Source organism: Sorex fumeus, unplaced genomic scaffold, assembly GCF_029834395.1.
Source record: "Sorex fumeus unplaced genomic scaffold, SorFum_2.1 ptg000081l, whole genome shotgun sequence".
Classification (NCBI taxonomy): domain Eukaryota; kingdom Metazoa; phylum Chordata; class Mammalia; order Eulipotyphla; family Soricidae; genus Sorex; species Sorex fumeus.
Window position 1 is genome coordinate 10,867,441 of NW_026606138.1, and position 15,240 is coordinate 10,882,680.

General features: G+C 42.6%; 1 protein-coding gene across 3 annotated transcripts in view; it reads right to left on the reverse strand.

Annotated features, from left to right (window-relative positions):
* SRGAP1 (SLIT-ROBO Rho GTPase activating protein 1) overlaps positions 1-15,240 on the reverse strand; it is a 330,458-nt gene that overhangs the window by 51,338 nt on the left and 263,880 nt on the right. For 2 of the 3 annotated variants that reach the window (XM_056130792.1, XM_056130791.1), the window contains exons 11-14: positions 13,043-13,070; positions 5,979-6,012; positions 1,493-1,553; positions 737-814 (exon numbers count right to left, since the gene is read on the reverse strand). In XM_056130792.1, the coding sequence (XP_055986767.1) occupies positions 737-814; positions 1,493-1,553; positions 5,979-6,012; positions 13,043-13,070 (201 nt within the window). Of the gene's footprint in view, positions 1-736; positions 815-1,492; positions 1,554-5,978; positions 6,013-6,526; positions 6,630-13,042; positions 13,071-15,240 lie in introns of all 3 variants that reach the window. The other variant, XM_056130794.1, reaches the window with a different exon arrangement.

Here is a 15,240-nt window from a genome sequence, read left to right on the forward strand (position 1 = left end):
ACATCCAAAATGAAGTAAATTCAGAGAAAGTTTTTTTTTGGGGGGGTGGCGTCACACCCGGCAATGCACAGTGGTTACTCATGGCTCTGCACTTACGAATTACTCCTGGTGGTACTTGGGGGACCATACGAAATGCTAGGAATCAAACCCAGGTTGGCCACGTGCAAGGTAAATGCTCTACCCGCTGTGATATTGCTCCATCCCCAGAGAAAGTTTTTTTAAAGATGAAACAAACATGTCACTTCACAAATAGTTTCTCTGTAACTTTTTTTCCCCTCTCTGCTCTTTCTTCTCTCTTTCCTCTCTCCCTATTGTATTTTCTTTTTTTTGGGGGGAGGGGGGGTTAACCTGGCTATGCTCAGGTCTTACTCCTGGCTCTGTGCTCAGGGATCACTCCTAGCAGGGCTTGGGGGAAATTATATGGGGTGCTGGGAATCAAACTTGGGTTGGCTGCACGCAAGCAAGTGCCTTATCCGCTGTACTATCTCTCCAGCCCCATAAATGTATGATTTTTTATTTGTTTTGGGGCCACCCCTGGCAGTGCTCAGACGTAACTCCTGGCTCTGCACTCAGGAATTACTATTAGTGGGCCTCAGGGGAACATATGGGATGCTGGAGATTAAATCTGGGCTGGCCTCGTGGAAGGCAAGTGCCTTATCTGTTTGTTGTACTATCTCTCTGGCTCAAATGGATGCTTTCTTAACATGGTGTGTTATAAGTGTGAACATGCAATTACCTCTCTCAAATGAATTTTTAATATCATTTACTTCCACCTGGGAACCAGACACTCTGAAAATCCCCTGATGTTGAAGACCTGTAGAGAAAAGAAGGAAAAGAGGATGAAGAGTGCTTTATAGCTAAATTCCTCACACCCTCTTTCCCATTAAGTGAAATGTTAAAGGGAAAGAGCTTTACTAAATTATTCTAGAATATTTTGTATTAAAATTTTTTTTAACTAATTCACCATGGTTTACAAAGTTATTCATAGTACATTTTCGGACTATAACACTCAGCACCAATCTCACCACCAGTGTCCACTTCCCTACGCCATGTCCCCATGATCCCTCTCAGCACCCATACTGATTCTTTTCTTTCCTTTTTTGATTTTTGGGTCAATCTTACAGTGCTCTCAGGGCTTATTCCTAGTTCTTCACTCAGTGGGCTCCTGGTGGGTTCAAAGGACCATATGGAATGATGGGGATTGAGCTCAGGTTGGTCGTGTGCACGGCCAATGCAGCATCCGCTGTACTATCACTCTGGCCCCATAATGATTATTTTCTTTTTTTCTTTTTGGGTCACACCCGGCGATGCACAGGGGCTTCTCCTGGCTCTGTGCTTAGGAATTACTCCTGGCGGTGCTCAGGGGACCATATGGGATGCTGGGAATCGAACCTGGGTTGGCCGTGTGCAAGGCAAACGCCCTACATGCTGTGCTATCTCTCCAGCCCTATGATTATTTTCTTAATCAAGAATTTCATAGTTTATGCCATACCATAGAGATTGATGAATCGAATACAGCTTTCCACAATGAGGGGGATAATTTGTCCCGAGTCCTAGATAAAGAAAGGGAAAACAAATCAACCTCAAAGGAGAGGCAGAAATGACTCACAATAACAGTTCATAGTACCTAACTAAAGAATTGATTTCCCTTTTAATAATCACTCCCAAATCCAATCTCTATGAATACCTCCACTGCCCCCCTCTCCCCTTAGCCAAAAAAAAAAAAAAAAAAAAAGAAGAATTTTTTGTTTCAGTTCTGGAGCAAACCAAAGTAAATACATTTAAGACAATGTTTTTTCAACTTTAGTGGATCTACAGATGTAAGAGAGAATTCAACTCTTTATATTTAGGCTCACATACCAAAATGAATATTTAAATCATTTTTAAAAAACTGGGTCTTTTGAGGGCTGACTCATGGTGTCTGGGGATTACTTTCGGCTCTAACTGGGATCAGTCCCTGTGGTGCTGGGACTGAACCAGGGCTGGCCACATGCAAAGCAGGTGCCTTAAATCCTGTCCTACCTTTCTGGTCCTGAATTGCTCATTTAAAATATGGGTTATTGAAACAAGGAATTCATCTAATGGACTTAAATAGAATCCGGTATATTCTAATATAGCACTTTAGGACCAAAAGGCCCTTCTAATGTCCAAATTCAGCATTTTGGTCATCTTGAATCCCTTTCATGACATCCAGCATGTAAAATAGGGCCTGCGTGGTTCCAAATGTTGCTAAGAGAATTGCTTTAGAGCTGCTCATAAGGTGTCATGCATTTGTTTAGTTTGCTCCAGAACTTTCTCATAGATGTTTCCATGTTATTTTTTCATGTTATTTTTCATGTTTTAGGGATTAAGGAAAGACTTGTACAAATTCACATTCCATTAGGTCATGTTCTCTTAAGAAGGAACATATTTTGACTTCCCCCCACATCTTGTCAATGTACTACTCTTTAGAACAAATGTGAATTTTGCAAATGTTTTAAAACACACGTATAGGATGACAAATGAGATGAAGGAGTCATTGAGGTCACAATTAAACACGTATCAATGCCATGCACTCCATGTGATGCAAGGTTAATGACTATGGAGTTAATTTTCATGAACTATTTTTTTGGGGTGGTGGGGAAATGTTGAGGTTAAAGTCAGGAATTCAAACATTTGAGGCATGTGCTCTATCATAGAGCAACATCCCAGCCCCAATTTTCATGTACTTGAGACTCTGCTTTTTAAGTAATTAGATTGTATGGGAAACGTGAAAGTTCATTAGCTGACATGAGGTAGCAATTCATGAGGACTTTTATTTGGAACTACAATGAGAATTTGGTTGTCTTATATATATATATATATTAGAAAGATATCCAGAATCCACTAACCTTTCCAATAAAGCAACAGGGGAAAGATTGGGTATAAGGTGGTTAAGCAATTTAAACTTAGTATTCCTAGAATGTGTAACACACTCTTGAGGAAATTTTATTTTAGATTTTAAGACCATATAATCGGTGTATATGCCAGTTAATGGTTCAATTACTTCTGGAGCTTGTCTTCAGTTTCTCTAATGAGTTAATTTGTTTTAATAGTATAAGTATTCATTTGTTTATTTTTTTTGTAGTATAAGTTTTTATCAATTTTTGTTTTGGAACCACACCTGGCAATGTTCATTGGTTACTCCTGGCTCTGCACTCAGGAATCACTCCTGGTGGTGCTCGGGGGACCATATGGGATGCCAGGGGTCAAATGTGGGTCTGCAGTGTGCAAGGCAAGTGCGTTACCTGCCATACTATCTCTCCAGCTCCTCTCTCAATTTCTCAAATGAGTTTCAGAATAAAAACACTTTGGACTGGCTGGCTCAAGAGCAGAGATATAATTAGATCAAAATTTACAGACTATACTTTAAAATATCAAAGGGATTTTTTTCTATAGGATATAAGTTTATTTAAGGGAAATATCTTTTAATCAAACAATTTATATAACCCCATAACTAAAAGAGCAACAAGTATTTAAATGTAAGTGATAAGAAAAGAATATTAGTTTGCATCTCTGTTGAACCCAGCACTGAAACAAAAAGAAAAATAAAGAATAAAAGGTTATTAAAAGGAAAATGTTTGCACCGAGTTCTAAATAAAAGTTGCAGGTTTTCACAGCATTGGAATGAAAATTGTTTCATTGTTGTTTTTGCTTTCTTCTGGGTCCATCTCTCTGGCAATGCTCAGGGATTACTCCTGTCTCTGCACTCAGAAACTACTAGCAGTGCTGGGGGCCATACTGGATGCCAGGAATTGAACCAGGGTCAACCATATGCAAGGCAAGAATCCTACACATTGTACCACCTCTCTAAGCCAGAACTTAAAAATCTTTATATTTACTCTGTACTTGCTAATCTCTCTATTTACTCAAGTAATTGTCAGGATTTCAGGACTTTATGTCTTTCTTTCTTTCTTTCTTTCTTTCTTTCTTTCTTTCTTTCTTTTTAAAGTAATGTATGTAGGTTTTACTTCTTTTGGTACTTTGTTTTTTGGCCACTTCTGGCAGTGTTTAGAAGACCATATGCAGTGCTGGGGTTTGAACTGGGGTTGGCTATGTGTAAGACAAGTGCCTTTAGTCCCTGCACTATCTCTCCTGGCAAGTGTGTGTGTGTGTGTGTGTGTGTGTGTGTGTGTGTGTGTGTGTGTGTTTTGCTTTGTTGGGGGAGAGAGGGCTGGAGCGATAGCACAGTGGTAGGGCGTTTGTCTTACAAGCGGCCAACATGGCCGACCCGAGTTCGATTCCTCCGCCCCTCTCGGAGAGCCCGGCAAGCTACCGAGAGTATTCGATATGCCAAACACAGTAACAACAAAGTCTCCAATGGAGACGTTACTGGGCCCGCTTGAGCAAATCGACGATCAACGGGAGGGGGGGAGAGGGCCACAGTTGGCTGTGTTCACATAAGGCTTACCCCTAGCTCTGTGCTCAAGAATCACTCTAGGTAAGCCCGAGAACCATACTGGAGTTCTGGGAAGAAAATCTGGGTCAGCTGCATGCAAGGCAAGTGCCCTACACAACTGTTCTACCTCTCCAGCCTAAGTGAGTGTGTCTTTTAACCTAATTTCACAGATGGCAGAAGCTTTCATAAAAAGTATTTTCAAAGAAGTCAATGGTCTGTGTTCCACCTATTCTTTGACAACTCCCTTAGATGTGTCTCAGTTTCCCCATGGAAAAAGAGATGTGTTTTTTCTCAGTGACACTGTGGAGAACTGAATGGATCAAGCACTTTTCAGAAACGCAGAGGTCTCTGCATCTTTGGGAGGCAGCTATGCTCACCACTATGCCGCCAACGCCCAATGGTCTCTGCATCTGTGCCTTAATGCTGTTACCAGAGTCTTTAATATGCCACTTGGGACAGAGAAGGGCTCACGTAAGTGAATTTCCCATAATTGGCTTACTTCTTCTTTGGAACCTACATTTGGTTTCCTTTCACTGATCTTAGAGAAAAAAAAAATCTATCTTTGAGGAGTATAGTCTGTTCTTTCCTGCCAGCTTAGCAGTCATTCTCTCACTATTAGCAAACATAAAGGAACCAGGAGGCTGCGTCTCTGAGCCGTGCTCCCTCTTGCCCTTCCAGACCGTGAGCTGCGGCTCTCAAGGCTTTCATTTCATTGTTCTCTTCTCTTCATCTAATTTGCCCCTGCTTACAAACTCTGGGCTGGGAAGCTAGATAATCAAATTTGACAATAATTTTATATTAAATTAGGATCAATAAGGTTCTTCTGAATTTAAGTTTACAGCAGTGGATTTGTGACTGTTACGGTTCTTTAGTGGCTTTTCACTCAATTTTAGGGGAAAGGATCCCTTTTAAGGCTGCCATAGGTTTGTAAACATGAATGAGTATGTGTGGATGCATGTATATATTTATCTGTCCAGACACATGCCACGTTACATGCATATTTAAAATGTATATATTTATCTGTCCAGACACATGCCATGTTACATGCATATTAAAAATCATGAGTGTACAAAACCAAGAAATCGTCTGTCTTTAAAAAAAGAAGTCTTTAATAAAGGAGGTTATGAATGAATGGCATGGTTTCCACTTAAATTTAGTCCTCAGAAATACCACAGCCCGGCTTATAAAATGTTAGCTATGAAAGGGAAAGTTTTCTCATTTTTTAAATATAATTTACAAGTCTGGGAGTAGACATAATTTTGCATTTAACACAGTCCCTCCTTCCCCCTTGCAACTCAGATCTGGCATGTTTGCCAAAAACATAATGTAAAACGAAGACTTTCTCTGTTTTGGCTTGAGAGGTCTCTACCTCTTCAATCAGTATTTGATGTCCATGGTTCCTTTCTCAGTAAAGCCTATTTATAAACCTGTCTACTTTCCAACTGCAAACATTTTCCTTTTAAAGACCTTACAAAATCTAATTAAAGCCAAGCATGACTGTGAGTGACAAGGAGCGCGCGGGGGCGGGGCGGGGCGGGCCCGCTTCCCTCCGGCACTGTACCTGGTGTCTCGCGTGCGAGTTCCTTCGTCCTCGGCTAGAAGCATTATCAGAAATACAGGATGAAAAAGGAGACAGAGTAAACACAGCAGAGATACAAGATACAGACCACAGGGCCTTACAATTTATCCAATATAATAAATTCCTCAAGTCATGGGAAATTCAACAACTTTCTGTGCTTTAGAGCTAGCCTACCCGTGGACTGAAAATATTTTGTCTTGTCTCATTTCCATGAGTAAAAAACAAAACATTTTATCAGGTTGATTTTTTTTCCTTTTTTTTTTTTGGTGATAAATTATGGATTTTTTTCTTTTTTAATAAAGAGGGCTTTTCTGTTGCCAGCATAATAGTACCCATATTTACTCCTTCTGAAGGCACTCAAACCAAATATATTTTCCTTTCTGACTTCAGGAAATATTATATTGATTTTCTGGGAAAGCAAAGAACCCCAGGACAGATTTGGACATAATGACCGGCCTCCATTATGAGAGGCTGAGACCATTATAGTAAGAAGCGTGGAGATCAGCCACCCAGATGGCTGGTGCCAGTACCTTGACGAATGTTTCCAAATCCCCATTAAACAACTTAGCATTATATTGTGAGCGGGGTCTGGACTTCCTGTGTTTCTGGGGCTTAGGGGGAACATTTGGAGGCCTAAGGGAAGGGAATATCATTACTGAGCATGGCAGAAATCAAACAATAAATGAAACACCCATAGGTCACATCCAAATTACCAAACAGAAGAATTCTTGAATTCCCTCCCCACCTGCACTCAAAAAAGAAAACAGGCCTTCCCCTTCCCCTTTCCCATTTATTTACTTTTACTTAAAGTACCGAAAAACCAAACAAGCCAGTCATTCACACTCCATACTCATTTCTAGTGTGCTGTGGTTAACATTTGCTTGCCAGTGCGTATAAAAATAGTAGCATCCCCAAACAGAACCGTGAGTGATTTGGTTCAGTGTTTCAAATCGAGGGTTTGTGTTATCTACTGTAGAAGTCACAAAGATACTACACAATCTAAAAACTAAGGCTTGGAGTGATCCCAGCGTGAGGCAGTAAGTACAGTATATTTTGGTACAACAAATGCTTCAATGAAAATCGCGTTGCATCCATTCAATACTCAAATATTTAGGGATTTTATTTTATACGAAAGTTGTTCTCAAGGGATCATGGAGGAAAACCTAGAGTTTGGATTTGATTCTATTTCTGCGGAGGGGCACAGGCTCACATGCATGATTATTTCTTCAAAACAAATAATTTCATCGCCGAGGTCTGCAGAGCACTTGGAGGCACCCGATGATTCTGTCTCCACAAATTTTCCTCTTTTCAGCTGTTTGCTGAGGTGGGGAAGCTTGGGGAAGCACAGAAGCTCACTGAGTGGTATATTTAGAAACCCGGCATCATCTTGCTGTGCAACAACCAGAGGAGAATCCTTGTCTGCCTTCTTTGAGGGAAGAGGGCAGGATTACCCCATTCAACTGTGCGGAAAGGAATGTATGGAAGAAGGGTCCCAAGAGTCTGGACATTTTTATAATTCAAACTTGAAAAAAAAGGGTATGGGCTAATGCCCACCATGTTCAGAAAGGCCCTGATGGTGTCAACCCAGAAGTGAGGGCCTGATGGCTTAAGGGCCACCAGTGGTGCAGGGGCGGCAGGTGGGGCACAGGGTGATGCCCAGAAGGCATGCAGGAGTGGGGAACATGATACTATGATGCTGGGGACTAAAGTCAGGATTCTGCACATGCTAAGCAGGGCTTCCATCACTTAACTTATCACCCCAGTTGCTTAAACTCCCTTTCCAATGAAAGGCACAAAGGAGAATGTAGGTGACACTTGGGAACTAGGGGAAGGCTACAAACACTCTAGATTGTTGAGCTGCAAACACTCTAGATTTTGCAGGAGATCAGAACAGCCAGAGGAGAAACAAAGCAATGTGTATGGACTCCTGACTAGGTGGTGAGAGATGATCTCAGCAGGAGGGGGCCACGCTCAGGGTGAGCACAGTCAGCTCCTGGGCCCTGAGCTGTTCAAAGGAGCTCCCACAGTATCTAGAAGAATCCGGAACCTTCCGCCAGACAGCATGCTGTGTCTTGCCACTGCTGAAATGTCTGCACTATGCCATTAGTGAGGAAAGAGGGATCTGGTGGGATTTAAAACCAAAACACAACAGCCGCCACCAATTCCCGACTGCATCTCCCAGGACATATCTGCACGCCAAGCAGCTCAGCCTCAAGGCATCACCACAAGCCTCAAACACTGGAACACCCTCAGGGGCAGCAGGCAAGTATCTGCCTGGAAGTACCCGCCTGGTGGCAGCACCCTCACTCAACACCAATGCCATGCCAAGGGTGCAACTCTAAGGCTTCATGAACATTCTCAGCAGAGACACCAATCTGCAAATGATTTCAGGTGCCAAGTCTAAGAACTCTGGTGTCTTTTTTTTTTCAGCGTTGGGGTGGGTAGCTATCCCCCAAACCCCCACACTTCGAGAAGCCTAGGCAGCCACGCCCATAGATCCTAAAGTCTATGGATCACTCAACCACATATGAGGCCATGCAACCCCTTCTAAAGCAACCAACAGTTTAATAAAGTCTTAGACTAAGACTTAACAGCCCTGTGATCAGATATGACAATTTTTATACATATTGATTTTCTATATCTATTGATATTAATGTTGCAGCTTTGTTATCTAATCAATTTTAATTCTAGAATTGCATCAACAGTTGTGGCTTTTTCCCTACATTAAAATAATAAAAATAAAAAAAAAACTCCAAACACAGGCTAGGGAGATAGCTCAAAGGTTTGGAGTGTATGCTTTGCATGTGGGGGTCGTGGGTTTGATTCCCAGCACTGCCTGGTCTCCTGAGAACCACTGGGATCGATGCTCTAAGCACTGAGCCTGGAGTAGCCTCCAAATACTGCCAGGTGTGGCCCCCAAACCAAACCAAATAAATAAATAAATATCCCCCGTCCCCCAACAACTACCCACCCAGGAGTTTAGTCACAGGTTCTTGCTTTCATTATATTTTAAAAATTTATTTTAGAGCTACTTTTATTTTTAATCTTAGAATTTACAATCCATTTGTATGGGGGCCATCTCTGGTTGGTATTCAGGGTCTATTCCTGGCTCTGTAGTCAGGGTTGGTCCTTGGTGGTACTTGGGGGACCATATGTGTTGCAGGGGATTCCAACCAGGGCTAGCCATATGCAAGGCTAGTGTCTTATTACCTCTCTGGCCTAAGAAGCATCTTAAAATAGTGTTCGCTGGGGATGTGGCTCAGGGCTAAAGAGCAAATACTGCATCATGCCTAGAGCTGGGTGTGACTCTCATTCATTGTTGGTGGGAATGCAACTGGTCCAGCCATTTTGGAAAACAATATGGCCATTCCTCCAAAAACTGGATATTTAGCTTCCATATGACCCAGCAGTACCACTTCTGAGAATATTAAATACCAAAAAAGGCACAGTAGAAATTACACATACACTTGTACATTCATTGCAGCACTGTTCACAATGGCCAGAATCTGGATATAACCCAAACGCCTGAGAATGACTGAGTGCACACTGGTGGAAGGATGAGTGTTCGACCATTGTAAGACTGAAACTCAATCACAACGACTGGTTAAAGAAACTATGGTACATCTATACAATGGAATACTATGCAACTGTTAGAAAAGATGAAGTCATAAAATATGCCTATAAGTAAATGGACATGGAGAGTATCATGCTAAAAGAAATCAGTCAGAAAGAGGGGGACAGCCATAGAATGACTGCACTCATTTGTGGAATATAAAATAACATAGTACGAGACTAACACCCAAGGACAGTAGAGACAAAAGCCAGGAGGATTGTTCACTGGTTGGAAGATGCCTAATGCTGGGGGAGAAGGCAGTTGGGGTGGAGAAGGGACCTCTAGGTCAATGATGATTGGAGGGATTGCTTGGAGTGGGAGATGTGTGCTGAAAGTAGACAAAGGACCAAATAGAATGGTCTCTCAGTGTCTCTGTGTATACTGCAAACCATAATGCCCCAGTAGACACAGAGTAAAAAGGAAAGTGCCTGCCATAAAGGCAGGGGGTGGCGTGGGGTGGGGGTGGCTGGAGGGATACTGGGGACATTGGTGGTGGAAAATGCACACTGGTAGAGGGATGGGTGTTTGATCATTGTATGACTGAAACTCAATCATAAAGGCTTATAACTGTAAAAAGAAAAAAGTCAGTCCTTTCCTTCTTTTGAAAGGCAGCCAAGGACCCCAACATACCCAAGTACCACATACGGAAATGAGGGTCCAACACACTTTCACATTTGGCTTCTCTGGGGCAACTGAGGAAGCTGAGAGAATAACATGCCTTTGTCTGGTGGCTGACCAGCAGATCCTGGAGCTGGGGCCAAGGCCTTCAGAGGCCTGGGCAACAGCAGCAGGGCCGGGCTAGATGTTCATGAGTGCTTGACCATAGTTTGAGCATGGCCTTTCCTGACGTTCTCAGACATGGAGCAAACGTGAAGGAACTAAAGTTGTGAGAGGGACCTGAGAGAGGAACAAGCCGCCCAAGTGATCAGGAGAGTAACTTCCCAGCGCAGGGCTGATCCTGGCCCTCTGATTCCCGTGCTCCCACAGACACACCCAGTGCCCAAAGCCTGGGCCATCCGACATTTGAAATGCTCAGCTTCTTTGCCTGTCATACACCATGCTGATGATCTGGCTTCCTGTGCAGGACGTCAATGGAGGCGACAGCCAATGGCATGCGGGGTGATATGAACATCCAGGTGCTTGACACTGACAGCTCTCACTGCAGCCAACCTATTTGCATTTCTGCCTTTAAGTTGTTTTGAAGTGTCATACATGAATTACAATTTAGAAGTATCAGGTAGAATGATTGATGGTGCAAAGAGCTATGACAGTTGAAAAGCATCATGGGCTGCATATTACTCTGCAGAAATAATAGTTCTCTGTCACTGACAAAGAAGCTGGCATTATTTTCTCTTGCAAAAATTGTACAGACCAGTCACTACGTGTATCTTTCTAGCTGGTTCATGGAGATGTAAGAGATTCTTTCTTTTGAGTAAACTGCTCTGCAGTCACATTACAGATCCTTGAAATAACTTGTCCATTTCTGCAACATGCCTATCTATCTTCTAAACACCTTTTCCTCAAAGAAAACTAGACTACAAAAGTGTAGTCTTGCTATGCCAGAAAACAGTATGGACGATTCTCCAAAAATTAGAAATTGAGCTCCCATTTGACCCAGCAATACCACTCCTGGGAATATATCCCGGAGAGGCAAAAAAGTATAGTTGAAGTGACATCTGCACTTGTTTGTGCATTGCAGCACTCTTTACAAGAGAGAGAATCTGGAAAAAACCTGAGTGCCCGAGAACAGATGATCAGTTAAAGAAACTTTGGTACATCTACACAATGGAGTACTATGTAGCTGTTAGAAAAGATAATGTCATGAAATTTACATACAAGTGATACTGCATGGAAAGTATCATGTTAAGTGAAATGAGTCAGAAAGCGAAGGATAGACAGAAAGATTGCAATCATCTGGAGAACATGAAGTAACAAAATAGAAGACTAACACCCAAGAATAGCTGAGATTAGTACCAGGAGGTTTACTCCATGGTTTGGAGGCCAGCCGCACATGCTAGGGGAAAAGGCAGCTCAGATAGAGAAGGGAGCACCAAATAAAGGGTGTTGGGAGGATCCTCCCAGGATGGGAGAAGCATGCTGAAAGTAGACTACAGGCCAAACATGATTGCCACTCATTGCCTCTTTTGCAAACCACAACACCCAAGAGGAGAGAGAGAACAAAAGGGAATGCCCTGCCACAGAGGCAGGGTGCGATGGGGGGGATGGGGGGTGGGAGGGATACTGGGATCCGTGGTGGTGGGAAATGGGCACTGGTGGAGGGATGGGTATTTGATCATTGTATAATTGAAACCCAAGCACAAAAATCTGTAAGTCTACAACTGTACCTCATGGTATTTTACTAATAAAAATTTTTAAAAAAGAATAATTTCTGGAAGTTGCAAAAAATAATTGCATAGAGAAATAAAAGTTGCCACAGACGTTCCATCCAGAATCAGAATCTTTGAAGATTGTCTTTTTTTTTTTTTTAATTTTTCAGCAGCTGCTTTAAAATCCTCCCATTGGTTAAAGAAAAGTGGAAGAAAGGAAAGAATGCGTCATACAATTGTCGGCCTTCAAAGGTATTCAATGTTTATAAACAAAAAGGTAGAAGAACAGGAGAGAGGGCTCAGAGGTCAGGGCTGTGAGTCGCTCCCTGTTGCCACTGCGTGTGCAGAGAATAACCCAGGCCGCTGCCAGCCGCACCACAGGGGCAAACGTGTGCAAGTGTGCAGCAATGCCCGGGAGCACCACCACCAAAGCCTGGTGCCCGTCAGAATGTGTGCCAGCATCACAAGGGAAAGGAGTGCGAGTCCCAGTCCAGGCCGTGGCTGTTTGTCTCAGCACCGGAATCTGCTATGGACCCATCACGAAGCTGCACAACACCCACGTGTGCAGTCACAGTCATTCCGACAGTACACATCAACAGGGGGAGGGAAGGAGTGAAGAAAGCAGTGAGAGCTAGAATCCTGAGAGTATTCAACACCTCTCTCATTTTTCTTCTTATGATATAAGGGACACGAGGAAGAGAAGTATTTTCGATTTGCTCACACAGTTGGTATGCATATGATATTGCCTGTTAATTACATTATCCAATCAAGAGTCTCGTCAGGCTATTTCTAGAAACAAAGTATTTGGGATGAGATAAGCCAAGCCCATTCAATTTAGATTTTTTTTTCCCCCTTTTTTTCTTCCTAAACTGCGCCTATTCATTAAAGAGCTTTACAATTCCAGGGGGAAACTCTGTTCTGGCAGAGCAAGTCAGGTTTTGTGAGAAGCCCTCCCCTCCAACACCTCATGTTACTGTGTGTGATGGGGCCAAAACTATCTCCCATGTTCATTAAAACAGATTCCTTCTTGTAGCATTTTAGATGGCTGCTTCTTACTGTGTAAAAAGGAGAGACACAATGTAAGTTACAATAAAAGATTTTCCTACCTTGTTGTCATATATTCAGCTCTATGACCTGCAAAAAATAAAAGTAAAAAAACTGTAATAAGTAAGTCGAATGAAATTTGATGAAACGCTTTTAGTAATTCTTCGTGTCATCTGTTCCTTCTTTTAATATGTTAGATTTACAGTGACTTATATTTTACAGCAGAAAGCTTGAAGATGACATATAAAGGCAGGACATAGTACAAAGTAAATATTTTATACAGCTTATACTTAAAATTTAACAACTACTACACAATGGAGAAATGTTTCATTTGACAATTGAGGCAGGGAGCTTTCCATTAATACTATCAGCATTATAACCTTTATTTAAACAAAATATAGCTGATCTTAACACCCAAGATTCAAACATGAGTTATTCCCTTTGTCCTGACTGATAACTTGTGAGGGCAAAGTAGGGGTCAAATATGGTTGAGAAAAAAAATCTCTCCTTTTCATTAACTTGGTGGTCTTTCTATAATATGGAAACGGAGAGAGGTTGCATTTTATAATCAGAAATGACATTGACAGATATTAAGGTACAAGGACATTAAGCTATGCCACTTTCCACCAACTTGGAAAGTAAAATTCTTTCACAGAGTTCTCTGTCATTCAGAATAAAAGATTCTTCTTATGGATTTGAGTTTCCTGATTGTTTTATTTATGTTTTGGTTTTTGGATGCACCTCAGAGGTGCTCAGGGGCGACTCCTGGTTCTATGTACAGGGATCATTCCTTGCAGTGCTCAAGGAACCAGACATGGGGCTGGGGACTGAACCTGGGTCAGCTGTGCACAAGGTGAAGTGCCCTAACCCCAAACTTTCCCTCCAGTCCTCTGCTTTTTTTCCCCCTTTGGTCACACCCGGTGATGCACAGGGATTACTCCTGGCTCTACACTCAGGAATTATCCCTGGCAGTGCTCAGGGGACCATATGGGATGCTGGGAATCGAAACTGGGTTGGCCGCATGCAAGGCAAATGCCCTACCCGCTGTGCTACTGCTCCAGTCCCCCTCTACTTGTTTTAAGTAACATTTTGTTGTTGTTGTTGTTGTTTTGTTTTTGAGGGGATACTGGAATTTGGACCCAGGATGTTCTCAAGTAAAGCATGCATTAAACTTTATCCCTGACTCCATAGAATTGTTTTTAGTGTGGTGGTGGGAGGACTCTCAAGCAGTGCTCAGGGGGCTGGATGACACTTAGAGTGCTTGGCCAAGTGATGCCGTGTTTGGACCCAGAGATGTAAGGCCAGCAGTGCAGTGCTGGGAGCACTCAGGGCCCCACCCAGCAATGTTGGGGCAACTTCATTTTTGAGGCTCTCCTACAACCTGTGGTGATTCTAAATTTGAGCATTTCTCTGACTGCTCTCTGTTCTTTCTCGTATCTAGGGTGGAGCATTGGGAAGGAGTGTCGAACCATTCAACTGGTTTGTTTGCAAAGGGATGATGATAGTGAAACTACTTTAAAATAGAGCTGGCAAGAAAAGGGTCATGTTGTAACACAAATAGGTGAGGCCAGCCCGCCACATCAGAGACTCAGGCTGGCAAGGCGAGGTGGGGTAACAATGGTGGGGAAAGTTGTCTGAGTGAGGCAAGAACACTCCCCAGGACTCAGCACAGTTCTTTATTATTTGCTCTTGAACAACAAAAAGTGAAGAATTTGATTGATAGGTATTTACTAAATAGGGTCAAGAGTTGATGTTAGGGAATGCCTTTCTCAAGTCAGATCTGGGTCATTGTTAAGTGTTGGCAGAAATAGTTCTTGTAGTTCTTGGCCATGACTGGAAGAAAGGAGGGGTAAAGGAAATAATTTGATTTCTCTCTCTCTTTCTCTCTCTCTCACATACAAAGAGATAGAGAGATTGAGAGAGAGAGAGAGAGAGAGAGAGAGAGAGAGAGAGAGACTCATTTAAATTTAAGTCTGTTCCTTTTGGTATATATTTGGGTAGAGAAAAACCAAGGGTGACCCCAAAACTCCAGAATCATCCTTAACTATTCACTGCATGAGAGAAGGTCCAGGAGCGAGCCAAGTGGGCAGATAGAGAGAGTGGCACATGAGGCCCCGCAGGGGCTAGCCTTCCAGCAGGAAGCTGACTATCAAAACAGAGAGGAGACAGGCCAGAGTTTAAGACTTGAGAGTCGCTGCATTTAGGTGTGTTAGGCTAGGGGAGCTGGGTGAGATCATCCCTGGGTGAGTCAGTCGGATGA